At 33.8% G+C, this 26,182-nt stretch overlaps 3 protein-coding genes, 1 long non-coding RNA gene and 1 pseudogene across 6 annotated transcripts; 1 reads left to right on the top strand and 4 right to left on the bottom strand.

The window, feature by feature from the left end:
* The first annotated feature begins 30 nt into the window (after positions 1–30).
* Positions 31–7,192, top strand: LOC108870196. Of its 3 annotated transcripts, XR_004452672.1 has the most exons (4): positions 1,375–5,871; positions 5,966–6,612; positions 6,682–6,808; positions 6,897–7,192. It is a non-coding gene; the product is annotated as an uncharacterized LOC108870196 (long non-coding RNA). The 3 variants fall into 3 exon arrangements; XR_004452670.1 differs by having other exon boundaries at positions 31–5,871; positions 5,966–6,088; positions 6,516–7,192; XR_004452671.1 differs by having other exon boundaries at positions 6,682–7,192.
* LOC117129089 lies at positions 5,340–17,760 on the bottom strand (annotated as a pseudogene).
* LOC103844454 (replication protein A 70 kDa DNA-binding subunit B-like) lies at positions 14,179–16,508 on the bottom strand. The gene is made up of 10 exons (XM_009121234.2): positions 16,362–16,508; positions 16,012–16,276; positions 15,838–15,934; positions 15,632–15,756; positions 15,449–15,533; positions 15,233–15,359; positions 14,953–15,143; positions 14,750–14,873; positions 14,445–14,660; positions 14,179–14,331 (listed from the first exon to the last, which is right to left on the bottom strand). Exons 1-10 carry the CDS (start codon positions 16,506–16,508, stop codon positions 14,179–14,181), a joined length of 1,530 nt encoding a protein of 509 aa, XP_009119482.2.
* A 259-nt stretch (positions 17,761–18,019) lies between the features above and the next one.
* Positions 18,020–20,626, bottom strand: LOC103844283 (eukaryotic translation initiation factor 2 subunit gamma). Its single transcript, XM_009121080.3, has 9 exons — positions 20,465–20,626; positions 20,138–20,278; positions 19,991–20,052; positions 19,807–19,919; positions 19,626–19,728; positions 19,309–19,536; positions 18,981–19,199; positions 18,585–18,845; positions 18,020–18,510 (listed from the first exon to the last, which is right to left on the bottom strand). The coding sequence occupies exons 2-9, from the start codon at positions 20,244–20,246 to the stop codon at positions 18,208–18,210; spliced, it is 1,398 nt and encodes a 465-aa protein (XP_009119328.2). The 5' UTR covers positions 20,247–20,278; positions 20,465–20,626; the 3' UTR covers positions 18,020–18,207.
* A 1,913-nt stretch (positions 20,627–22,539) lies between these two features.
* Positions 22,540–23,664, bottom strand: LOC103844455. Its single transcript, XM_033282287.1, has 2 exons — positions 23,103–23,664; positions 22,540–22,964 (listed from the first exon to the last, which is right to left on the bottom strand). The coding sequence occupies exons 1-2, from the start codon at positions 23,662–23,664 to the stop codon at positions 22,540–22,542; spliced, it is 987 nt and encodes a 328-aa protein (XP_033138178.1).
* Positions 23,665–26,182: the final 2,518 nt, after the last annotated feature.

The following is a 26,182-nucleotide window of genomic DNA, read 5'->3' as shown; positions in this document are numbered from 1 at the left end:
GTCGTGCCTGAATTTTTTGGGCCCCCAAGCACAAAATATATTTTTGGCTCTTCAATTACTTATTATGGAAAAACATTAAAATTTATGGGGCAAAGAATCAAACCCCAAACCCTTTGTAGGAAAGAATTAAACATAGACCAGTAGAACTAATTAGATTTTGTTAAAAAAATTGGCCCTTAAAATACTTATACACATCAGGCTCCCAAGCATGTGCTTGATCAGCCTATAGTCAGGCACGGCCCTGTGTGTATATATATACATGAGCTAGTTTGTTGTTTTCATGGCTCCACTTATTTTCCTCTATTTGTTTAGTTTCTTAAAATTAAATTACTACAAACTCCTAGCTTCTCCACTATGCATATATTAAGAAACCTACATGGTAAAAGAAAAGGAGGAAGAAGAGAGTTTCATAAGTTTTTTTTTGTTTGGTGTAAAGAGTTTCATAAGTTGTTATTTCCGCTTAAATTTGTTTTGCTTTTGCCAACTTGCGTATCTCCACTTAAAAACAATCCCACTGGTTCTTTCTTATTACTGACCTAATGGAAGCATTTAGTGTTTTTCAAGTTATTTCAATCAGTGATCATATAAAACCCACGTTGCACATCATGCTCAGAAATATTCAACCACGTGGAGAAGATGATGAGTCACGAGTAGGTCCAGTTTTGGCCCACTTTAAAACTCCTCCGCCAACTACCTAACCACATCGAAACAAGTTTTTTTTTAATTTTTAAAATTAATTTTATTAAGTTGCTCAGAAAAATTAATTTTACTATTATGATTATCTTTTTATAGTTTCTGTTTTGTTTGTTTGCTCTTTTAGGTAGTTCCAAGTTCTATATTCATCACCTTGAAAGCTTGCATGATAATATGCTTTTGAATCTCTAGACGTAACAGTTTTTTCTTTCTTTTTACAAAAAAGTGTTACCAAAAAGAATAGTTGGAAGTTTATTGCATATTTTTCTATTTTATTAAGATATAAGTGGAAGCAGTGGCGGAGGCAGCATATAACCATGTGGGTCAATTGACCCATGTGAATTTTGAAGATTTTTTGTTTTGCATGTATGTCTTGTGGAAACATACGATGAGTTTAGCTTAATGACTCTTGCAAAATATATGTATCATCAATTTGACCCTCTTAAAACAAAATTCTCCCTCTGCCACTGAGTGGAAGTATTAAGAAATAGGAATGTCACTTCCAGATGACAAAAAAAAAAAAAAAAAAGAATGTCACTTCCATGTTATACACTAAATTAGTTCGGAGACTTTCGTTGGAAAATTAAATTTTTATCTGGCACTCATTCCTCAATGCAATGTCACTAATATAAAATAATGTCACTAATACAAAATAATAAAATACGCATATATATATATATATATAATCGGGATTAAATATATCATTACGTACCTAGGTTATAGAAACTCATAGAATTTCTACAACTTTGTGACACAAAATATTTCTTGGAAGTACAAGTATATATGCATGCATGAATGTAATCCACTAACTTCAAATTATAGGAATGTAAAAAATAATAATGGAGGAAATGACATACGTACATATGTGCATGCATGAATCTGTATTCACATTAGTTACTGAAATATTTACTATATATATGAACAACATATATCATAGTTTAAATTTTGGATGTTGACAAAAAAAAAATTTGGATAGAAAAGCATCTTGATACGAGTTGTTACAGTTTTATCAATTCTGATATATGTACAACAATTAAACACTACTGGATATATTTGTATTAATTACTACTGTAGCAACTAAACAATTTTGAATGGATGTCATTCAACGTCGAAATATGAGATAAAAATAAATATTGAAGAAAAAGACAGCTTCTCAAACATTGAAATCAAACTACAACATAATATAAAAAGGAAAATGTGTTTCAAGCAAAACTTAATTTACTAAAGTTACTAATGAATTTCTTTACTAAAAAAATGTGATGAACTTATTCTTACAAACTTTATAATATATACCTAGATTTGCTTGAAACAACTATCTAATTTATTTCCGTTTTATGTCTTTTTTGCTTAAATATTTTGTTTTATGTGGTTGCACTAAAAATAAATAGTATGGAATATGACATAAATTACAAATACTGAAAACATGTATAAATACATACATAGACATAGCATAATTTACCCTAAAAATCGATAGCATCCAATTATAGATGAATCGAAATTAGAATTCCCCCAAATAATATCTTACAAAGGTTCAAAAAGTAATATCTTAGCTTTACACGATTTGGCTGTATTATTAGGTCTATATATCTGTATATAATAAATATGTCGTAATGCAAATTATATCATTCCGTTATATATAATTTCTCAAAACTGTTAATCAATATGCGTAGTATATGTATTATTTTCATCTATTATAAAATTATATGATTATTAGCATCTTATTGTTTGGAAGCTAGCGAAGTTCGAGAATGTGGAATCAAGTGGAAGTAGTTCCCAATAAAAGTAGAAGTATATTGTAAGACTATAAAATAAAAAGTAAAACTCGGATTAGTGGAGAATTTAACTAAATATTTACACATTTCATAGTTACATAATAACAATTTTCATGTAATCAAATATATATATATATATATACTAAATATACGGTTTCACGTTAATTACTAATAATAAGATCTTCAAAGAAAACAACAAAAAGCTTTGTCAAGCGTCTTAGTAGCAATGTCTCGGCTGTCTTAGTAGCAGAAGCTCTTGCGGTTAAAGCTGGTCTGAAGGTAGTTCGGTCTTTGGGTTTGCGCAAACTGGTCTTATGGTCAGATTCCAGGTCTCTAATACTGGCCATCAACGTCAAGGAAAACATTGTTGAAGTCCAAGGAGTTCTCTTTGATATTTCTTAACTATGTACTTCCTTTTTATCCATTTCTTTCTTGCGTACTCCTAAAGTTAACAATGTAGAAACAGATGCGCTTGCGAAAAGAGCACTGCTAGAACTACCTCACTCTGTTTGAGTGTTTGATTTAATATTAATGAAGGTTTGTTCAAAAAAAAAAATTTTAAATACGTTAGTTTCATTTATTCTAGATAATTTACAACCAAGACTTGTTTTAAGCAAATTTTATCTAGAACATATATATAATTATGCATCATATATATACTGCTAATTGTGAACGTCATTTTATCCACCAAAATTCGAGGTTGGTGATACGTCAGCCATATATATGTATATATATTGCTGCATAATTTTTCTTTATCATATAATGTCTTTGTATACATCAAATTATTGTTTCTAAGTTTTCGGTTAGGTTCAGTGATCATTCTCTATCGGGGGACCCTCATAGATACACCCCAAAAGGCTTTGGTCTTGATATTTGTGAAAATTATTCACCTTCATTTTTCTCTTTTATATACTAAACCCTATATAATAGTACAACTGTGTAATCATGGTGGATTTTCTTTAACAAAAATATTCATAATGAATTTTCTCAAAATATGCAACAAGGAGATATATATTCATACATTGTATATATAGTATAATAAATAACATTTCCACATGGCTACCCAAAAGTTGCTCACAGTGTGAGTATAAAATACATTCTGGTATTATATTTTGATTATTAGGAATCTCATTTTGAGGAATGATGATAAGGAAATATAATCATTGCTGAAAAATATATAATGTTTTTCTTATGTGAAGCTATTATTAACTCTTTGGTTTCAATATATAACGCATTCATCATGATTTTGTTGTACATGCATAATATATTATATGCGACACTCTGTTGATTTTCCATATAACCGAGCTCAGGAGACCTTCGATTACTTTATCAGCTGATATTTTAGAATTACAAACTGTCAAATACAATCTTGAATTATTTTTGATAGTTATGTGAAACAAAGTTGGAGGCGGATTTAATTAATAATGCTGGAGTCGGATTTAATTAATAATGTAGGAAGTTTAGGGTAATGCATGATTGCATGTGACGTGATCGATCTATCATAAATTTTGCCGTGAGCCTGTAACCACTGCTCGGATTCCTCCGCTACAAAGTCAAACTTGTTTATACATGTATGATGTATACTTGTAAGTTGTAATTACAAATCGATACATCTACACACACATATATATATACACACATGTATAAGAAACAAGTTCACATAATTCATAATCTAACATGGCAAAATATTTGAATAAAGGTGCTTATTTTGACTAATTTTAAATTAATTGTTTTGGTTTCTTAATGAATTCGTTAGAATAACGTTGAATTGTAATATCTGCTAGCTAATTGATGATGTTTTGTCAACTGTTAATTAATTAATAAGTATTCCACCAAGAAATAAACAAGAGCATAATAGTTTATTACAAGATTTCTTTGTGTTCTTCTTTATTCCAAGGGATTATAGGAGAAGCAAACACATGAGACCACATGAAATTCCGATTTGAAAGAGTCACGTGAATTATTATAAACACTATATACATGTTTGACTAATGACCCTTAAGTATGGTTAGTGTTGTAGCTCGTTACCGGTCGGTCGAAATTAGGATTATTAAACTGGATGGTCAGTCAAAGTAGATAGTCGCAAGATCATAATAAACAAAGTATCACACACAATGTTCTTTGACTAAATAATTTTAACATAACATAACTAGTGTTACAACATTAAATTAAGGTTCTAGTAGTAAGGATATAAAGCTCCATAATTTTTTTTTTTGATAACTTTGGTATCTGGGCAGTCACATTCCCAACTATCCCTCTAAAAGGGGTCCAGCGCCCCAACGGAAGAGATGTTAAATCCGTTGTGGTCAAGACTCGAACTCGGGTGGCGGGCAGTACAGCTGTACCTCCTTTACCACCAAGCTACGAGCGCTTGGTTAAAGCTCCATAATTTAAACGGTATGATCAGATTAACCATATGATATGCCTATAATACAACACTGCATTACGACAAATTCTAGTATAACATTAACTAGATCTCGACCCGCGCAACCGCGCGGGTGTTTGTTTCCCTTTTAATTGATATAAGATATTTGACTTAAAATTTTAAATTGGTATATATTATAATATATATAATGTGTGTCTATTAATTTTTAAAATATAATAATTTAACCATATATCTTTCTATTGAATAGGTTATTTTAAACTTTCACATACGTCAGTTTTATTATGTTTTTTGGATTGTTATTTCATTATTTAACTCTTAATTTTATATAAAGATTGGTAAATATTGTTTTATTGTTACCTCGAAAGATATTGTAATATTTTACAAATTTAAAAAGTTTTATAATTTAATTTTTACATTCATATATTATGGGGTATACTTGTTATCCATCAAATAGATTGTTTCAAAATTCACATGTGTTTGTTTGTTTGTTATATTATATTTTGTTTGATGGATTAGTATTTCATTATTGAATAAAAAATAGAAATAGAATTTGGAAAATATTAAAATATTATTATCTCCAAATATAATCAAACTTTTCACAAAATAAGAAACTTAGCAAAAATTAAACTTTAAGCTTCATGTATAGATTTTATAAAGAATATAATTATTCATTTAATTATATTTTTTTTAATGAATTATCTGATTTTAAAAGTTAAGATTGTAAAGAGTTAAATATTATACATATGGGTCAAGTAGTCTTTAAAATATAAATCTAATGGGTCAAGTATTCTTTAAATTCAATTATTCAAAGTCCAAAGTGAGATTAATGTTTTGTAAGCCCAAAATGATCGTTAACAGATTTTTCTCCGGGAAAAAAACGTGTCTGTCTACCTAACCATTTTCTTTGGTTTATGTCTTCTCTTTAACCTAGACACGATCCTAACTACGATCCTCGAGCTATTTGATCGACTAAATCCGTCTCTCAGACACCATCCTCTCTTGACTCCCGACCAAGATCAAGTAAGCATGTCTATTTATAACGGTTTTAGTTTCGGTTATTTTAGTTCACCTCTGTTTATTTTTTCAATTGATTTAATCTATCAAATATGTGTAGACGGAGATCGGTACTGTTTCGAAGGAGATATGAAAATCTCAGCGGAAGAATATATGGAGCTCTGATGGAGCTCTACCCTAATATAATTTCATATGCAATTCCGATCAGTACATGAAAACAGAGGTGAATTATTTTCTTTTTGAAACTCCTATTCCTTTATAATATGAATAAATAAGATCAGTTTCTATTACCCCTGTGAATTCTTTTTCAATTCGTTTTTTTTTCCTGTGATCTGATGAGTTTAGAATCAAATCGTATATATTGAACACTTGCTGAAACTCTGGTCAAAAGAATTTGAACAATTCTCGATTGAGCTTGACTAATATACATCTAGTCCATCAAACTGATATCAATGACAAAAAGAAACTTTATCATAGGTGTTTTTATCAACGTCTGACAAAGAAACCAGACTCAATGACAAAGGACCTTAACCATAGGACAATATTATGTTCATTTTTTTAGTTTTGTGTTAGTTAGTGCCAAAGAACATGACGTTTGACAGTTACTAATAGTTTGATGGACAACTAAATGCTCTTTTATTTGCTCGCAGGAAAGTTTCATCTGATGGATACCTGAAGAAATGGTAATGGAGCTTACCACAACCAAAAATCATTAAAGACGCCTAACTCCATTCACTATAAGTGCAGGTAAAGTATAAAAATTGACTTATTGAGAGTGTTATGGTTTCTTAAGCTCTGTTTTTGTAATCTCTGCAGAGAATCAGCTTGAATATGACTGATATGGAAGATAGTGATATGGAAGATCTCTGCAGAGGAGCTGTTGAATGATCTTGAGATCAAGAAACAGAGCTCGTACATGGGTGGGGCGTCTCAAATATTTTAGGTAAGTTCTGTATCATCTATAAATTAGTTACAAAGTTCAAGGATTGACTTCAAAATTTATTCTCTTAACAGTTTTAAATTACAAACAGGCTCCAAGGAAAGCCAAGGAATTATATTGTGAGGAAGATCGTGAGGAATGATAAGCCCAGCTAACCAAGATGAATCCAATCTGACTCGTGCTATTCGATAAGTCAGGTTAGTTTTTTAGAACCATTTAACGTTTGCTAGAAAATCTAAGTGGTCTGGTTAGATAAGAAGGGAAATTTAGAAAGGAATCCTAGATAATTGTTTTCATTGGTTTAATGTGGTATAGTTTCATCGGTTTATTGTTTTGGCTGTGAGTTGATTGTATGTTGCATAACTTGGTTTAATTGTCTTTATTTCTTTGCTATAGTTTTAACATCTAGAAAAAAATAGAAAAACGATAAGTTATATCAAAAACAACAACATGCTTCGGAAAATAATTCGAAAACAGCTTGTTCATAAATTCAAGTACGATAAAGAACTTCCTCCTCTCTTCTCATGAAGTTCCAAAATCTGAAAAACACATCACGTTTCAAAGAGATTTAAAAAATATGATCTCCAGTAGAGTAATAGACAGTAAATGATGGAGAGCTTAATCACATACCTCACCAAACACTCATTGGCTTATATATTATTGAAAACCTCTTTGAAAACAACATTGACGGTCTTATGCTGAGGTTTTCCATCTTCGTCCACAATAAGAATTTTCAATCCTTTCTTCGATGTGACTCTAGAAATAGCTACGTAGAGCTGTCCGTGTGAAAACACAGGTCTGGGTAGGAAGAGTCCAACTTCTGAGAGAGACTGTCCTTGACTTTTGTTTATGGTTATAGCAAAAGCAACAGATAAAGGCAATTGCCTTCGGCGCATTTTGAAAGGCAGTCTCGTATCAGATGGTGTAATCAATAATCTAGGAATATATACTGTCTTCCCAACATTAGATCCAGTGATAATCTTAGCGGCAACCATAAATTCCATCAGCTGAGTAATCTGTAGCCTTGTTCCATTCATTAACCCTTCTGGAGGATCAACATTCCTGAGAACCATAACTGGGCAACCAACTTTCAGGCGAAGTCTATGATTCGGCAATCCAGACACTTTAATATTGTTTAGAAAATCTGAGTCAAGTGCTTCATCATTCACTGCTTTTGTATCAGTAGGATCAATACTATCTGCACTTAGATAAATCATTTCCTCACCTAAAAATAATTAAAACATAGGATGTAGTTAGTGTATATAAGAATCTCGGAAATCTTGGCTCTAAAATAAAGCACAAAAAGGTGATAATATAAATTACCATCCAGCTTATCCAACATGTAATCATTGATCATGTTAACATCCTCATTGGTTGGACACAAAATAGCTCTCTCTTGGAAAAATTTAGCTTCTTTGTTTCCTTTTAGTGAAGAAGGATCTCCGTACACTGCTTTGCTAATGGCCTCTATTGGTTCATCAGAATCAGTAATCAAAAATTCGGAGGGGATCTCAATCTCAGCTATTCCATCGTTAGGCTCTCCAAGTGTACCATCACCAACCTTTAAGATCCATTCAGAGAATTCCTTAAGATCATTCAACTCTTCAGCTGACAAACCACCAGATGATAATCGCATGTTCTTAGTTAATTTCAGCACTTTACAATGCTCCCACAGATACGAAGAATTCATAGAAGCCAACACGATTGCAGCTCTACTACCTCCATTTATTACTGGGAGCACTTGTCTGAAATCGCCTCCAAAAACTACAACCTTTCCACCAAATGGCTTGTCGCTCTGCTTCTCAATAATATCAGATAAGCTTCTATCTAATGCTTCAAAACAATACCTACTCATCATGGGAGCTTCATCCCATATAATCAGCGATGCCTCTTTCACCAAATTAGCTTGATCTGATCCATGAGCCATAGTACACGAAGAAAACTCATCTGGATTAAGTGGTATGCCAAACCTTGAATGAGCAGTCCTACCACCTTGTAACAACAAAGAAGCAATCCCACTCGATGCAACATTAAGAGCAATATCTCCTCGTGATCTAATGGCTGCAGATAGTAATTTCCAGAGAAACGTTTTTCCAGTGCCACCAAATCCAGACACAAAAAACATTCCACCTCTTTCCTCGTTAACAGCATCTAGGATTTCATCATATATTTTTCTCTGCTCTGAAGTCATCTTTGGAACATCTCTATCTAGAGTTTCTAACAAAGCCTCACGATCATAGCTTCTCTCGTCTAATATCAACACATTTGAATCCTTACTATGTGTCTTTGCTACCTGTGGCATAGAAGGATATTTTGCCAAAGAAGTCCCACAACGCTTCAGAATCTTTTCAATCTCCAGCAAAGCGAATTTCTTTTTCTCATGGTCACTTAACAATAGTCCTACAACAGAAAAAGCGAATTTCTTTAGAAGGATTTTGCTCATACGTCTGTGACAGAAAACAGTATGTAACATTTAGCAAGAAAATTAAATAATAAACGAAAATAGTGAAGTAAAAATACATGGCCTATTGAAAGTTTTACGCCTGTGATGCTCAATATCATCTGAAAGACATTCCCAAGTCTTCTCCCAAACATCCTCTGGCCCAGATAAACTGTTGTTCATGAGCATCATAACAAACAACTGTCTTAGTTCAGCTCCTGTGCTTTCATAGCTTCTCCTCAGAATATCATCAATGTACTCTTGATCATCATCTAACAATCCTCGAGCATAACATGCATCTTTGTAGGTTGGATAAACAACACCTTCAAATGTTTTGATGTCATCATAACTCGTAGGACCTCTCACATAGTTTAACAGCACACGGAGATAATAAGCATGTTCTTGATTGCGTGGAGCATAGTTGATTCGGCCGACACTGAATCCCCTTTTCCGTCTTATGAATTTCTTCTGCCTCTTTGAATATGTAAAGAAGTTAGGAATCTGAGCATAGGTGAGAGTTTTAGCCAGATCATCAACTTTGCACAACTCAAACCATGCTAAGAACATAGTATTCTCAATGAGTTTACGACTAATGACTGCTTCCAGTTTGTCTTTTTTTTTGAATATAATGGTTTGTTTGCCTGGTAGATGGAAATTAAGCTTTTCAACTGCAGTAGACCTATAATGAATAGGGAACTTAAAAATTCTCCATGATCCTTCAGACGAAGAAACATATCTACAATACCAAACAAAACATATTTTATTAGTTTTTTATATTATCTTTCTTCTGATTTTTAAATTCAGTTGTATGTAAAAATATCGAAAAAATACCTGCAATCAAAGAATTCTTTGAATTCATTCCTTTTGTTTTGGTCCACTTCTCCTTCTGGAATACCAAGCGCCTCTGCAACCACGTGATCTGGTGGTTCTACAGCTACTGTCACCCGATCACTTCCTTTATTAATGTACTTAAATAAGTACTTTATAGAACCAGCCTGGTTGCACCACTCTACATTAATATGAGCTCGATAACGTAGAGATAGTTTCTTGTTATAAGGAATAACAAATCTGTTGTCACATTTCACCCCATTCTTCTCTACATAACGATCTGTATCTTCTCTTCTACGGTAAATCGGAAATCCTTCCTTACTCACCGTTGTCTTATCAGCAAATGATTTCGGGTAGAGCTTCGAACATTTCCCATTTTCCATGCAAGGAGATTTCATGTTAGCAGCTCCACATGGTCCATGAATCATCATATCCTTTACGATATCGTACAACTCTGGTTCTTGAGACTTATCAGGAATCTCAGCTGAAATGATCTTGTCAATATCATCTGTTGTGGGGAACTTGGCCGTAGGATGCATAAATAAGAGACTGTGAGCATGTGGTAGACCACGTTTCTGAAACTCAATCGTGTACATAGCTGCAAAGATCAGACAACAAACATTGGTTTAGTAAATAGTTGAAATATAAAAGCATAAAATCAAGAAAGCTGAATATTTAACTCACATGATACAGTTTTGCCAAGGATATTCTTCTTAGTTAAATCATCCATCAATGAATCCAGTTTCATTTTGAACATTCTGCAAATGATGTCTGATCGGTCCTCTGCCTTTAACTTTCGGCTCTTAAGATGTCTTGTGATCTCTGACCATTTAGGATTGCATGTAAAAGTGATGAAAAGATCCGGAAAACCAAAATGCTTACATATAGTCATTGCATCAAGATAGAGGTTTTTCATATATCTAGGGCCACCAGTGAATGTAGCTGGTAAGAGAAACGAAGATCCTTGCTCGGCCATATCAATCCTGCCAGCATTTTCTGACTGCTTGATAGAGTCATAACTGTCAGAACGTAAAGTGGTCTGGTGAGTCCTCAGATAGCGTAGGCGATTGGATTCTATAGTTGTGTAGGCATCCACAACAAACTGCTGAAACAACCTTCCTGAATTTAGGATAGTATGAGCCTCATTCTTACGTTCATGCAAACGAAACGCAAAGAACTGCCTCATGCTAATATTTTTCTTTTTCAGTTTCTCTGTAGCTTTAGTAACACCTTTCTTTATCCCAAGTCTGAAACCATCCTCTCCATGTACGAATAAAAGAGGATACTGAAGTGCAAGATATGAAGCATGTATTTCATCGATCCTTAGCAACTTGCCTGATTTCTGTTGAAGAACAATATCTCTTTTATCCATGTCCAGATTAAAATCTCCAGGAATCAGTGCAGCGACTTCTGATGCTGTCGGTGTGTCATATGTTCTTCCATCCTTTGCTCTATCACTGACTATCCTCATATGAAAAGAGTCTTTAGGATTGATGGTGAAACGATCTTTTGCTGATCTGAACTGTTTAACGTAAGGGTTGGTCTCATTCAGCATCTTAATCAGAAGGTCGATGATCTCTTTCTTAAGTCCATCACTTTTTTTATAAGCTTTTGATTGCCTCCCTTTGCTGTAAAAAATAACACATAAAACGGGTAAGATTAATAGTCACAGTAAACATCTATTCTTATAATTATAAACATAAAAAAAAGTCAGGCTTAATTACCTCAATGCCTTTGTTCTATTTTCTGCTTCATTTTCAGTGTCAACGATATAAAGCTGTCCAAACTTAGCATCATTTCCATTAGGTGGTTGTAAACTACCAATTAAATGGTAGTTCTCACCTTGGAGGACCAACATGTTAGGACCTTTTCCCTTTCGAACAGATCTATCAATTTTTCCACCAAGTGAAGTGAATGAGAACACCATGTTGTAAGCTCTTGTGTTTCTCTGAAAATGCTTGCTTAATTTATCATCTCCATTCAGCAAATTTTTAAGAACTTCAGGTGGTTGTTTTAGTAATGGCAACTGCACTTGTCCTTTCATACAACAGAGAGAAAACTGCGGATTTTTGGTTTTAAGACGCCTCTTTAAGCGTTCACCAAACCACATAATAGCGCCACAGTAAGTACATGTGTAAGTTGCATCCCCTTCATCTATATAAGCTGTAGATTTTTTAAAAATAGTTAGTGACAATTGTAATACTATATATGTGATTTTAGTATCTTGGTGTTTATTACCATCTTCTTTTGGTAAAGCTTTTTTAGCTGGCTTTTCTGTAGCACGAAATGCTTCTTCGAAAAGTGCTGCCAAAGATTTAACTCTGTTAGTGTTAAGCACGGTATCTGGCGCAGTGTCAACGGTTAAGTCAACAACTTCTATTTCTGGTTCCGATTCAGAATCAGTGTTTTCTTGTGAACTACACTCAAAGTCTGGTTGAAAACTCTCATCAAATATATCTACATAATGTTAAAAAATAAAAATGTTAATACAGTTACATATTGTCAAACTCATAGATCGCATATACATAGACAAATCTCGCAAAAATATAACCTTCAAAGTCAGATTCTGTTGCTATTGCATTCCCATCCTCTTCACTTTCATCACCACTCATTTGCTCAAGAAATGTATCACTATTCAAATCTTCATCAAGACGATCCATAAAACTCTTTTTATCAGTGTTGTCTGGTAAGCCCATTCGTGGTCTCTTTCTGATGCCAGATGTGTCTAGCACAGTAATAGGATAAAAAAATCAGTTTTGTCACAATCGTTCAATATATGCGATTGTTACTATATTCAGTACTGGTTTATACTTACATGCTAAAGATGTGATACAACTTCTCTGTAAACTTCCGTGTGAAGCTTGGCCAGTCCCACTGTCTACACCTACTGAAGAAAAACATATAGTTTTGGTTTAAGTCAAATGAACAGGGGTCACACAAAACAATGTCAATAGAAGTAAATATATTGAACCATACTTTTAAAGCATTTGCTCATGTTTCCTGGTGTACATGGAGTGAGTAGTTTCCCTTGATTGCTAGGTGGAACAGCATCAGTAGGCATGTATACGACATCCTGAAATAGTCTCTTAAAAATAGAAGACAGTGGGACATCCGCACTTCTAACTGATTTTCCTTCACGATTTCTGTCGACTTGCATCCAATTCCCACTGTTCTGTTTTCGTCTAGTTTTACTCTCTGTTTGTAGTGTTGAATCCAACTTTTGAATTGGACCATCACTTTTTTTCCTTTTCATTGTGCCTGCAGTAATGTTTGTTGAAAACAAAAACTTATATACAAAACACGTTTTGAATGTGAAATCAGTTTCGTGATGGTAAATGTACCTGATTAGATGTATAAGTTATGAGAAATATTTATGCTCCTTGCAGACTCTTAAGTTACACAATGGTACAGGAGTGTGAAAATTGATAACAGAGTTTAGAGAAAATGAGTTTTTTAGCTTGGATGGTATATTATTTAGTTGCTAAAATATAATATTATCTAGTTGCTACAATCGTGAAAATCTTGTTAGAAATGGCTTTTTATTTTTTAAGATATGTAAAATGATTAAATATCCGATATGTATATATTTTTTTAATTTAAAGCTAGATGAGCTTTCCTTTGTTCCGGTATCCTTTTTTGATTTGTGAAAGTATTTTGATTGATGTATATAGTATAAAAACGTATGACTGAAATCCATACAATCATTTTTTTGGTTTCAGTGTTGATATCAAGAAGAACTTTGATTCTCCTTAGCTCTGGCAGCGCTCAGACACTGGCCGTCAAACCATCAATACGTCCAGTAAGTCACTGCTTTCCAACTTATAGTTTGCTAGTACAATTAAGTTGTTTGGCTAGATAAGAATGGAAGTCTTTTTGAAGCAGTCTCAGTCATTGTTTGCATTGGTTAAAGATAGTATTTTTAAGGATAGTAAATAAATTTATTATGCAAATTAAAACCCATAAATATTAAGTTCGAAAACAGAAAATAAATAGTCTGTTTTATAAAACAACAGACATTATTAAAAACAAACCAGAAGAAGAATTTTAAAAAAGCATAAAAATAATGAAAAACTCATCAATCTCGCATGACACCTTCTAATTCCAGCTAATCATCTTTAATCTTCTCCATCTTGATAGCCTTGGTACAAATTTTTTTGGAAGTTGAAGTCTGCTCAAGTTGATCTTTTTCTTTGCGCTTTGAGAAGGGGGTTGAGGAACCTTCTTCTGAACTCTGACTGTTCTTTTCTGGTGCAGACACCTAATCATAAGGTCAACAAACAACGAAAAACGTTTATATAAAGCTAATCACACTAAACAATATATAAGGAGCACAAACCATATAGTCACATCTATTGTATTCTTAAAACATACCTCTCCACCAGACATGATTGATGAACCATCTGTAACATGAGTTATGGGTTCAGAATTTGTCTCGATTTGGAGAAGCTTGTCTCCAGACAAAACTTGTGAAACCAAAAAGATTTCTGATCCACCGGAAACATTCTCAGAGCCAAGAGTAACACCAAAACAAAATGATAACCCAACCAAATCGTTAATAGGTTGTGGTAAGACATCAGGATCTTCAATCTGCATTTTCAATATTTCAAAGCAAACGTCATTGATGTAGTAAATCAAGTATTAGTAAATAAACTTAATAAAAATCTATCTATAGTAACCTCATCATAGGAACCATCCCAAAGCTCTACTGCTTCACATCCGACAATGACTTTACCAATTGTATCAAGGATCATCAGTTTGCAAGTACTTGTGTCATCTTTGACAACCAGATGCAATTTGAATCTGTTTAAAACCAAAAAACATAAATTATAAAAAAAAAAAACAAATAAGACATAGGTAATCTAAAATCATAAAAACTCACTTTGGAGATACACTGGTGACATTAGTATGACAATTTGTGCACCAGAAAACTGGTTTCTCATTTGAAGCCAAATTTCCACTCTTTGATTTGATTAGTATTGCACGTTTCTTACAACTGTCATGGCCTTGGTAAAACCAGCTCCAATCTGTATCTATAGATTCGATTGAGCAGATGATTTTGCAATCCTCTTCCTAAACATGCAAACAAAGCAGAATCAGATATTATTGAAAACATAAACATGATGGTAAATTAAATGTTCATCAAAATATAAGAACAAAACCATTGTTGCCATGTTGATCTCAGAGATTGATTTAATATCCACATCATTCCAATCCTCAGCTTGGTATCTGGTCACACGTTTCTCTTTCTTTGGATCAATAAGAGCGAGAGCAAGCTCATTATGTTCCCTTTTGAAAATAAAATAGCATGTATAAAAATAAAAGGGTCAAAGTCTTATAGTATAAGAACAATATAAATATAGTAGTTAGAATCATACACGTTTGTTAAAGCAAGAGTTTCGGGTAACTCAGGATTGAAAAGGATTAGTGATGCATCAAATGCATTGGTTACTTGAACTTCTCCTATAAAACAAAAGCACGAGAGAAGAAGAAAAACATGATCTAAGTGCGTTATTTTTATTAAAATTAAATCCAAAGCTTTCGGTTATGGTTGTTCAAACCTCTGTAAAACCCAATTTTCGCAAACCGGATCAAGCACACCATATTAGGATCTTTTGTTTGTTGGCGATGATCATCAAGCTGTTCAGCATACTTTCCCCACAAACAACAGGCAATGCTCTGACCACTGAAATAATAAGTCATTCAATCCATAAGCAATCATATATTATATAAAGAGTGTAGATATCAATTTGTTATATTAACTCACCTGCTGTCCAGTAAACGGAATTCAACTTTCTTCTTATCCTTGCCAGAAACTTGGACAGTTTGAATGTCACGAAGACTGGTCACTTGACCAATGACATCTGAAAAATTAACAAACCGTTCAAAATTAACTTCAATCACCTTAAATAATACAACAAAATATGATTGATACACTAACCAATTAGAAAATGAGTTTTGAGGGTTCCATTTCCAATCTCTTCAAAATCGGCAAAACGGAAGAACTTATCATCACACACATAGGGACTTTTTGATATTTTTGTGTCCTCAATGATGGACATCTTGTATGTATGGTTCGTTGTACGATACTGTCCCGTTGCATTAGACAACGAAAATACATCTATCATATGCCATTCACCAAGACGTAGGTCACGTTGCGTACGTTGAATGTAAGTCCTCTTGCACGTACAGTGGATTTTATCACCCTGAAACAAAAAAAAATAGATGATACTCTTAGTACATATATGAATATGATTACAAAAAAAAACAAATAACCACAAATCATCTCACTGTAACATCAGCGAAGATCATCTCAAGACTATCTCCTCCATATATGGTTTTCTGTCTCCACGAATGAATCAACCTAACTTGAATACGCCACCCTTGTTTGTATGGCTTGATGGCCTTAAGCAAAGAAACACTCTTATTAGTTGACATTTTTGCAGAAAATTGAAGGTGATGTCGTAAGTATGAAACTTAGCGTAGTTATTTATAGATGGTTAAATAGAGAGTATATTCTGTGAAATCTTAAACTAATAGACACTAAATAGAATAGATTTTATGTATTAGTTGTTATAGAAAATATAGTAGATTTGTTGAGTAGTTAACAGCAACAACAATTTAAGGAAATATAACAAATATGTTTGATACATATCGTTAGGATATTGGATGTTGAGATATTTTGCTTTTATATATTTACAGGTGGATCAATTGACTCACGAACTTATGGTGGATCTTCCTATTATTACTGCGCGGTTGCACGGTAGGTGGATCTCCCTATTATTACGTGAGTCAATATAATTTCATTAAAAGATCGGAAGGGTAAGATGGTTATGTTATATGACATTCTAGTAATAGGTCCAATAAGTCCAATATTTAAAAAATCACACATGAAAAGAAGTTGTGACTTCTCTTTTAATAGATAAGATTATTAGTGATCACAATATAACGTAATCAAGCTTTTTCTAGTCAACGTGATATAAGCCACAAAAAGTCTATACTTAGGCCCATTTACGAGTAAATGACATTATAATTATATCCACTTCTTTTGTTTGTATACCCATAAATGTATGTCTGGACCAATATTCGGCGGGTTAAGCTGTGCCCATTTGAATAACTTGGAGAATTTGAAGCCGTTTGAAATCTCGTATTGAAAACGAACAAGTTGTAGAAATAGGTCAGCTTCATACTTAAAGATAGAAGAACCTCGAGATAAGTAACCTATAAGACAAGCTTACGGAATGTTTGAGATGATGATAATGACACTTATTTTGGATATTTATTAGCCGCTATTGGTTGAAGATAGTTAAACCCTTTAATTTAACCCGATTATCTAAAACATTAATTTTAATACGCAACAGCATATAACTTCCACAAAACAAAAACTAAGATTTTGGGTCTATTTGTATATCATCGTTATAGGTTATAATATATAAATCGTTTTAAAATTGTAACACAAATGATCTATATCAGTTCTTCGTTTAGCTTATAGGTTTGACTTCTTGGATATATACACTGCGTATTGTGCGTGTGTGTACCCGTACCCAGGGAATGTAACAATCGTAGCAGAACGGGATGTCAAACACATTTGAAAGCAACGTTCTCAACTTGCCAGCTTGAAAAATTAGAATCGGATTTGGATGATGTCAATGGGTAAACTACAGTTGTAACTTGGTCCTCATGGTCCCCAATACTGACAAAATGAAATGAATGGTTTACATATCCTTTGTTATTTGATGTCATATACTATGAAGTTTTCGGACCGACACAAACGAAAGATAATATATTCATGAGTTGATGATAGAAAACAGTTTTACATTCATTCTTAGTTTCCTACTGTAAAAAATATTTATTTTCTTCAATGATTAGGAGTCATCAGCATTTGACTCAGAAACCACATTTCAAAACATAAAAGTATTGCAGAATGTGGTTATAGTTAGATATCATGCTTCTCGAATTAAACCGTTCTAGCATGTTTTTTATTTTGTGTAATAAATGTTATTTGGACGCTGTTACTAGTAACAAATCAATCCGCAACTCTCCAAAACCACCCCACAACATGACAGAAAAAAAAGAGTTTTATTGTCTCTTGAGGGGTTAATAAACTTTTTCAGAAAAAAAAAAAGAAGACAAAATCTTAGAAAGGTGAAGGAGGTACTTCAATGGTGGTTCCAGCTTGAATCTGACCCCAACCAATCAAACGCCAATGCTTCTCCACACGCCTACTCAGAGCCACTTTCTCTCCTTTGCTGGTGCACACCGGCGCGGTTAGTTGCAGCTTAGCCAGATCGTTCTTAACTCCAACAACTTTGGCACCAGTCGACATGGAACCGATGTTGAGCATCAGAATCTCTCCCTTTGTTAGCTTTGACACTTTCCCTTGCTTCTCTGATCCCTTTGTTCTCACTCCCAACAGTCGCCGTAGAAGAAAGAAGTTCACCTACATCAAAACCGAATTAAATCACCTACCAGTTTAGAGACTTTAATGCTGTTACCATGACTTGTTGTTTATACCTCGAGTTCAACAAAGACGTCAGGAAGGGAACCTATTTCACCAAGGACCTGACCAACCAATCGATCAGCACGAGTAAGAGTTGGGTCCATTGTTGTTCCAACTCCAATTAGACCTCCAGGAACTGCATACTGAAGCTCGTTCTGTTCTGCGTAGAGTGAGATAATGCGAGAGTAGATTGGAGTGCATTTTGGGTTGCCACGCTCGTCTTTGACAACAATCCCAGGTCGGATCTCGATTAATTGGTTGACCTTCAAAACACCCTACAAGAAGAAAATGTTAGTTAGTGACAGCATTTACACACAACATATAACATATAAAGCTTGATGGAGCTAGAAAATATCAGCAAAACACAAACAAGTTGTACTTGAGAGATCAAGAGAGAGAGAGATAGATACCCGGAGGATACTTCCACCTGCAACTCCACCTTTAATGTCATCAACTTCGAACCCAGGCTTGTTGACATCAAAAGACCGAATCACTATCATGTTTGGTGGTGACACAAAATTTCTCTTAGGGATTGGGATCTTCTTGACAATGTACTCGCATACAACATCGATGTTGTACTTAAGTTGTGCTGAGACGGGGACAATGGGCGCACCATCGGCGACAGTGTTCTGCAAAACATGATGTAATGAAATATTAAAACCAAGTTCCTGATAAGTTTAACCAGCTGATGAAATGAGAATGCAACAAGAGATTCTTGAAGGATGAAGAAAACCAAACCATTATAAATTTCTGAATTGCTTCGTGCTGGTTAATGGCAACGTTCTCTTGAATAAGATCAATCTTGTTCTGGAGGATTATGATATGCTTCAGCTGCATAATCTCAACAGCAGCAAGATGTTCAGAAGTTTGTGGCTGCGGACATGTCTCGTTTGCAGCGATTAGAAGTAGCGCACCGTCCATGATAGCTGCTCCGTTGAGCATTGTCGCCATGAGAATATCGTGCCCCTAAAGACACAATAAAACAAACAGATCATTCATATCTCAATAGCAATTTTAAGAAAGAATGATGAGAAACATAATAAAAATCATCATACCGGGCAATCCACGAACGACACATGCCTCAACAGTTTCATCTTAGCGTTCTCAAATCCAGGGACATCACAATTTGGACTGTCTTCCTTCCCACTTCCATATGCCCTAGAAGAACATATACATTGTTAACACTATCCAACACACACAACTTTATACCAGAATTTAAAAAAAGAAAAAACTGACTTGTAGCACATTGGTCTAGGGCATTTGTCATCCTCGCATTTATAAATCTTTGCATTCGCATAACCAAGTTTAATGGTGATGTTACGCTCCAATTCATTCTTGAAACGAACAGTCTGCACATGAGGCGGATACATCAACTCCTCCATGGAATCAATTCAAGAGGCATCATAATCAACTTACTTACCTGCACACCAGAAATAGCTTTGACAACAGTGGACTTCCCGTGAGCGACATGTCCAATGGTTCCTGAGATTACAACACTTACACAATCTTTAGCTTCTTCTAGCTTCTTTGGCATCAAACGTATGTATATAGCAAAAAAAGGTTATACCAATATTGATAGTAGCCTGGCGAGAAATGACCTCAGGAGAGAGAGGATGAAGCACAGCCACATCCAATTTACTAAGATCTTGCTCCGCCAATCCCTTGTTTCGAGCCATTGCGAGATTGATTATCGAAGTTCTTTATTCTCCTGCTTGAATCAAATCAATCAGGAGTAGTATGAAGAAATTAGGGTTTGCCAGATTCAAAGATTCTCCAAACACTAAGTTCCGTTACCCTAAACAGTCAAAACCTAATCGGAAACTTTGCAATTAATTAGATCCCCGAGTAGCCTAGCTGGTGACTTGAGAAGATGTGATTCGAGATCGAAACAAACCTGAGCGATGCGAAGAGCAGCGATTCTTTTTGGCTGGGAGAGATTTGAAGAGAGTAAGAAAGCGGCGCAGGTAGAGGAGGAAGAAGACGACGACGAACAAATGGTGCTGCTGCTCTATGTTTTTTTATTTTATTTTATCCAAGGGTTAACCCTTTTCTTTTTTTTCCTACTTATTTATCATTATTATTTTTAATTGTTTCCAAAATTATTATATTTCTCATATTAGTTACCAGTTTTAATTTTTTTTTATATGAATGACATCCTTAAAATTAGAGTTGGTTACATAAGTATAGGCAAGTTTCCGAATACACTCATTTATTTATACGAAATTTTTTTTATGATAGATATTTTTAAGTTTTTGTCACAAAAATAGTTTTTAATGTAAAAAAATAATTAAAATAAATTTTATTAAAAAGTCAAAAAATATTTTAATTTTAGAGTTAACTAATATAGACTTAGGATTTAAAGTTAAGGGGTAAAATTTTGAGATAGGAGGTTCAAATTTAAAAGAATATAAAAAAATGTAAAAAAAACTCAAAATAAAAAAGAACTATTTTGGTCATTTTATTTTTTGAGAACTATTTTTGTGACAAAAATTTAAAAATAGTTATTTGAAAAAATTGCTCAATATATATTTTACAACAAACTACTAAGGTTTATTTACCGTATGAAATTTTAATTCAAAAAGAAAGTAGATACAATTTTATATTAAAAAAATATTTACAAATACAACAGCTAAGGAACATCATCATGTACATCAGCTTGAGTGAGCCTTGCCAGATGAATTAAATTACATATAATCTTGGGTATAAAAATCGAGAAAACGTGTAAAACAGGGTCATAATAATAAAAAAAAAAAACTAATTGGTGATAGTTATAGAGGTTTTGCAAGAACCGAACAACCAGTTCAATTCTATTGTCCCGGGTCGGCTGTGATGGCGTACATGGGCTTTTATGGTGTGTTAAGACTGGGGAGCAATAGAGCATTATGGGCCCAAATTGTCTCAAATTATATATGCGCGTATGAATAAAAAACTTGAGAAGAACACAACACTATAAAGAAGTGTGGATTGTTTTTGTTTTTGAAATGCGCTATTTAACATTATATAAAACGATGATGTTAAATCATTTTCACAATAAACGGAAACAAATTCATCAAAACGAAATTATTTTAAGAATAACCAAATGTTTCTTATTATATATTTAGATATCCATTTGGACAGCAAAATCCACTGAGGTCTTGTTTCATACGCCTAAAGGCTAAAAGGTGAGCGAGACAACGCTAGTGGTCGGTGACAAAGAAAAAGACAACTCGGCAACGTTCAAGGTGAAGTTTCTACTTTCTAGTACAGTCGTCGTTGAATTTGATGAGGTGGGCCCTTAACTGGGCCTAACTCAGACCCGTACACTTCAAAAGGAAAAAAAGTCTCCTCTTCATAATCAGTGCCAAACTTTCAAGTTTCAACAAACTTGATGCATACTTTCATTTACAGTCGCATTCACCAACCACCGTTACCAATTGCAGTAGGTACGAATTAACTGTCGACATAATAACAGATCAAAGGACTAGGACCTAAGTCTATGATTACTGAATATTTTATTACACGCAATCAGCTTTTTAACGTTGTAATTTCTGTGTTAGACCATGAGCATTAGTGAACCCCCCTTGGGGTTCACAAAAGTATTTTTTAATATTTTTTATATGGGTCCATGAATAGTTAATCTCTTGTTTTCTGTATTAGTGAATCTAAAGAAAAAGTTCATAGAAATAAAATAATAATATTTATTATTCGTAATAATAATTTTTTTTTTTTCAAATTTCAAATTATTGAGAAAACATGAATAAAATAATACATTAAAATATATTATAAATATTTTTAAACATTTTATTCAATACATAAAGAGTAGAATACATAAAACAAAAAATTCAATAACATACAAAGCTTATTCATCGTCATCACCAAACTTTTGCCATATATTTTCCATTAAATCAGCTTTCAAACGAGCATGTTTCGCTGGATCTCGAACTTCTCTGCGCATGCCTAACATATCGACATGAATACTATCCCTCCTTGTCACCCTCGAACTTCTACTGACTCGAACTCAGATGTGTCAATTTGAGCGTATCCGTGTCGTTCGTTCTCCACTATCATATTGTGCAATATGACACAAGTTCTCATTATCTTTCCTATCTTTTCCTTGTCCCATAGTAGAGCTGGGTTTTTAACAATTGCAAACCTTGATTGTAATACTCCAAAAGCCCGTTCGACATCTTTTCTGGCGGATTCTTGCTTTTTTGCAAATTTCTCGGCTTTAGGACCTTGAGGAAGTGGGATGGATTGGATAAATGTTGACCAGTTTGGATAAATTCTGTCAGTAAGATAGTAGGCCATACGATAAGTGTGGTTGTTGACCTTGAACTTAACTTTTGGTGCTCGGCCTTGTACGATGTCATCGAAAACCGGTGACCGATCAAGAACATTGATATCATTGAAGGTACCTGGTAATCCGAAAAATGCGTGCCATATCCAAAGATCTTGTGATGCCACAGCTTCTAAGACAATTGTCGGCTTTCCCGTACCACGTGTGTACTGACCTTTCCAAGCGGTTGGGCAGTTTTTCCATTCCCAATGCATACAATCGATGCTGCCTATCATCCCTGGAAAACTGCGTACCTCTCCAACATCGAGCAATCGTTGAAGATCCTCAGCTGTAGGGCTGCGTAGATACTCATCTCCAAACAATTTTATAATTGCATTAGTGAAATTTTCCAAACATAAACGTGAAGTACTGTTAGCAAGTCGGAGATACTCGTCATATGTATCTCCTGATTGACCATATGCCAGCATACGTATAGCTGCCGTACACTTTTGAAGTGCAGATAGCCCATACCTTCCGCAAGCATTTCGTCTTTGCTGAAAGTATGGAACTTCATTACTTGCACGTTCGACAATGTGGAGGAACAATGGCTTGTTCATTCGAAAACGCCTCCTAAACATTTGCGGTGGGTATGTAGGATTTTCTTGGAAATAATCGTTCCATAGCTGATTGAGTCCTTGTTCACGATGTCTTTCGATATAAGCCCGTCTTTTCTGCTTGTTGGGGTGAGCATCTATCACTGAGTCGATGAAATTATCAACTACTTGGTCGACCATTTCTTCTAAAGCTTCATCAACTTCATCACTTGATGAGGAAGACATTAGTGAAATTTTTTTTCTAAAATCAGAAAAGGGGATGTGTTCATATTTTTTATAATATTTTTTTCATTATTCTATTATATTTTTTAAAATCTGTTTTTTTTCATTATTCTATCATATTTTTCCTAATCTTATTTTTTTCATTATTCAATTATATTAATTCTATCATATTTTTCCTAATCTTTTTTTTTTCATTATTCAATTATATTAATTCTATCATATTTTTCTTAATCTTATTTATTTTTCATTAATATTTCATAAATTATGTTCACTTACCTTGAGTTTGTTGTTGAGTGTTTGAAGGTTGTTGTGGTTTGAAGCTTGTTGAGTTCCGAAGCTTGTTGAGGTTGTGAAGGTTGATATCAAATCTCACTAAACGAAATTAAACCGTCGATCTACTCGATTGATATCAAATCTCACTAAACGAAATTAAACCGTCGATCTACTCGATTGATATCAAATCTCACTAAACGATTTCGACCAAATTCAACGAAATTAAACCGTCGATCTACTCGATACTCACCAGAAGTCGTGGAGAAGACTCTCCGTCGTCGATTTGAACGAGAAAATCGGCAAGACTCCGCGTCGCTCGTATTATCGCCTCTCACACAACAAACCCTAGCTTTTGTTTCGAGAAGAGAAAATGAGAAGAGACACGGGGAAACCCGTCTTTCTTCCCTCTTTACGCGGTTTGTTTCGTCCAAGCAGGAAATGACGCGTGGCTAAATCCGCTTCATAGCGGATCAACCGTAAGGCCCGTTTCATCGATACAAACCCATTTTTTATTGCTTTTTAATCATTCCGGCCTTAGAACTCGAGTCCGTGAACCCGTCTAAAGCCCCTGATGCGCATGGTCTTAGGCTCATAAAGAGGCTTATTAATTAGGTCATATCGACACATCAAAAGGACATGTGAGATAAATATGTTAGGTCCATTCATTCCACCATCATCACGCACGTTACACAGTGTAACACAAACTTTTAACCGACTTTTTAGTCAAATTTTGTAAATCGATTTCGGGTTAACGACTGATAGTGTTGTGTGTTACTGATACAATGATGAAAAGGTAAATAGTTATGTTATTTCATTATATAGTATTTTATCAGTAAATGTATGGTTTTCAATCATCTCATTCATATACGTATTATATTAGGATACAAAATAATGTAAATTACTAAGCTGTTTAATTAATCAAATCCTCTTTTATTATGCGTTTAAAAATCATTTTCAACATTTATCGTTGTAATCAATTCGGATTTTCAAATACATCTTTTTATCTCGAAAGAGAGAACTTCACAGATCAATTGACATCTAGTTTTCACATTTTTGTTTGTCCTTCGATGAACCTCTGCATAAGCGACATTTTGATCCATATATATTGTTCTTTATCTTAGTAACACATTATTTATTTTCATCTAAGAAAAAGTACTTTTTACTTATTTTTTTATACACGAAGAAGAAATGACAGAACAAATAAAGGAAGTGGGAAGTGAGCTGGCCTAGGCTGGAAGTGGTGCATAAAAGTTTTGAACAAAGCCATGCGATACCAAACAAACGCAAATGACAAACTATTCAGCAATAGTTATATTATTATATTTATATCGTTATTATTTTGGGTCAGATTATAGTACATTATCATGGCTTGTAGATTCTTACATCATCGTTCCAATTCTTTCAAGTTACATGAGCCATTACATTTGAAAATATATTGTCATGAAAACGCAGTGAGCAGAATAATTGGATAATATACTGCCAGGAAATAATGTATACTTTTTAAAAAAAATGTATATATATATGCACAAAACGTATAATCATTAACTAAACATGGTTGATGGTTCAACGTACGTACCGTGTACTCTGTAGGCAGTAGAAAACTATATCAATCATGTATAAAATGACATCACGCGAGTACATTTTTCAAAATATATAGTCATCAACAATTGACATTAGTATTATAAAATGGTATGCCACGTATAAGAAACATTTTGCATGGCATGTGTAGTAAGTCGTCATCCGCACATCATCGAATATTGCCTCCAGAAACAAACATACGGGCACTAGACAAGAAAATAATTTCGGTATCATCATACTCATCATAACATAATGGTTTATATTTTAATTAAGATCCGCCTTTTCGATTGAATATACCATCATGCTATCACTTGTGCAACTGTGCAAGAGTGGTACGTAGATTTTGACTTAAATTAAATGAATTGAGCAGGACTTAAATTATATTCTAAGATACGGTTAATTTGGTGGGATACATATGTTTTGCACTGATAATTAATTATATCACTAAGATTGACCTGGATCTGAAAAACATAGTTTCAAAAACGTATTGAAATTATGATTAGCTAGAAATACATGTTTGAATATTGAGATTTCATATACTCCGTATGTGGACTATAAACCATTGTTACAAACTCTCTTAAAGTTATTCTAATTACTTAATTCAAGTTGACACATTTGTCTCGTTGTTCAATGCAGAGCTAGATTGGTTTTCTTATTAAATTGTTAACGT

This window comes from Brassica rapa, chromosome A10 (genome assembly GCF_000309985.2).
Source record: "Brassica rapa cultivar Chiifu-401-42 chromosome A10, CAAS_Brap_v3.01, whole genome shotgun sequence".
In the NCBI taxonomy this organism is placed as follows: domain Eukaryota; kingdom Viridiplantae; phylum Streptophyta; class Magnoliopsida; order Brassicales; family Brassicaceae; genus Brassica; species Brassica rapa.
Note: the sequence above shows the minus strand (reverse complement) of the source record. Positions and strands in the feature narration are given on the sequence as shown.

Bases quoted from the DNA above. Each gene is read 5' to 3' on its own strand.
- LOC103844455 (XM_033282287.1), bottom strand. From the start codon at position 23,664: ATGTCTTCCTCATCAAGTGATGAAGTTGATGAAGCTTTAGAAGAAATG. The intron at 22,965-23,102 runs GTATGCATTGGG...TCGGATTACCAG, and splicing joins GATGATAGGCAGCATCGATT to GTACCTTCAATGATATCAAT.
- LOC103844454 (XM_009121234.2), bottom strand. From the start codon at position 16,508: ATGTCAACTAATAAGAGTGTTTCTTTGCTTAAGGCCATCAAGCCATAC. The intron at 16,277-16,361 runs GTGAGATGATTT...TTTTTGTTTCAG, and splicing joins TGATCTTCGCTGATGTTACA to GGTGATAAAATCCACTGTAC. The intron at 14,332-14,444 runs GTATGTTTTAAG...CCTTATGATTAG, and splicing joins CAATCATGTCTGGTGGAGAG to GTGTCTGCACCAGAAAAGAA.
- LOC103844283 (XM_009121080.3), bottom strand. From the start codon at position 20,246: ATGGCTCGAAACAAGGGATTGGCGGAGCAAGATCTTAGTAAATTGGAT. The intron at 20,053-20,137 runs GTATAACCTTTT...TTGTAATCTCAG, and splicing joins CCAGGCTACTATCAATATTG to GAACCATTGGACATGTCGCT. The intron at 19,920-19,990 runs GTAAGTAAGTTG...CCTCATGTGCAG, and splicing joins AAGCTATTTCTGGTGTGCAG to ACTGTTCGTTTCAAGAATGA.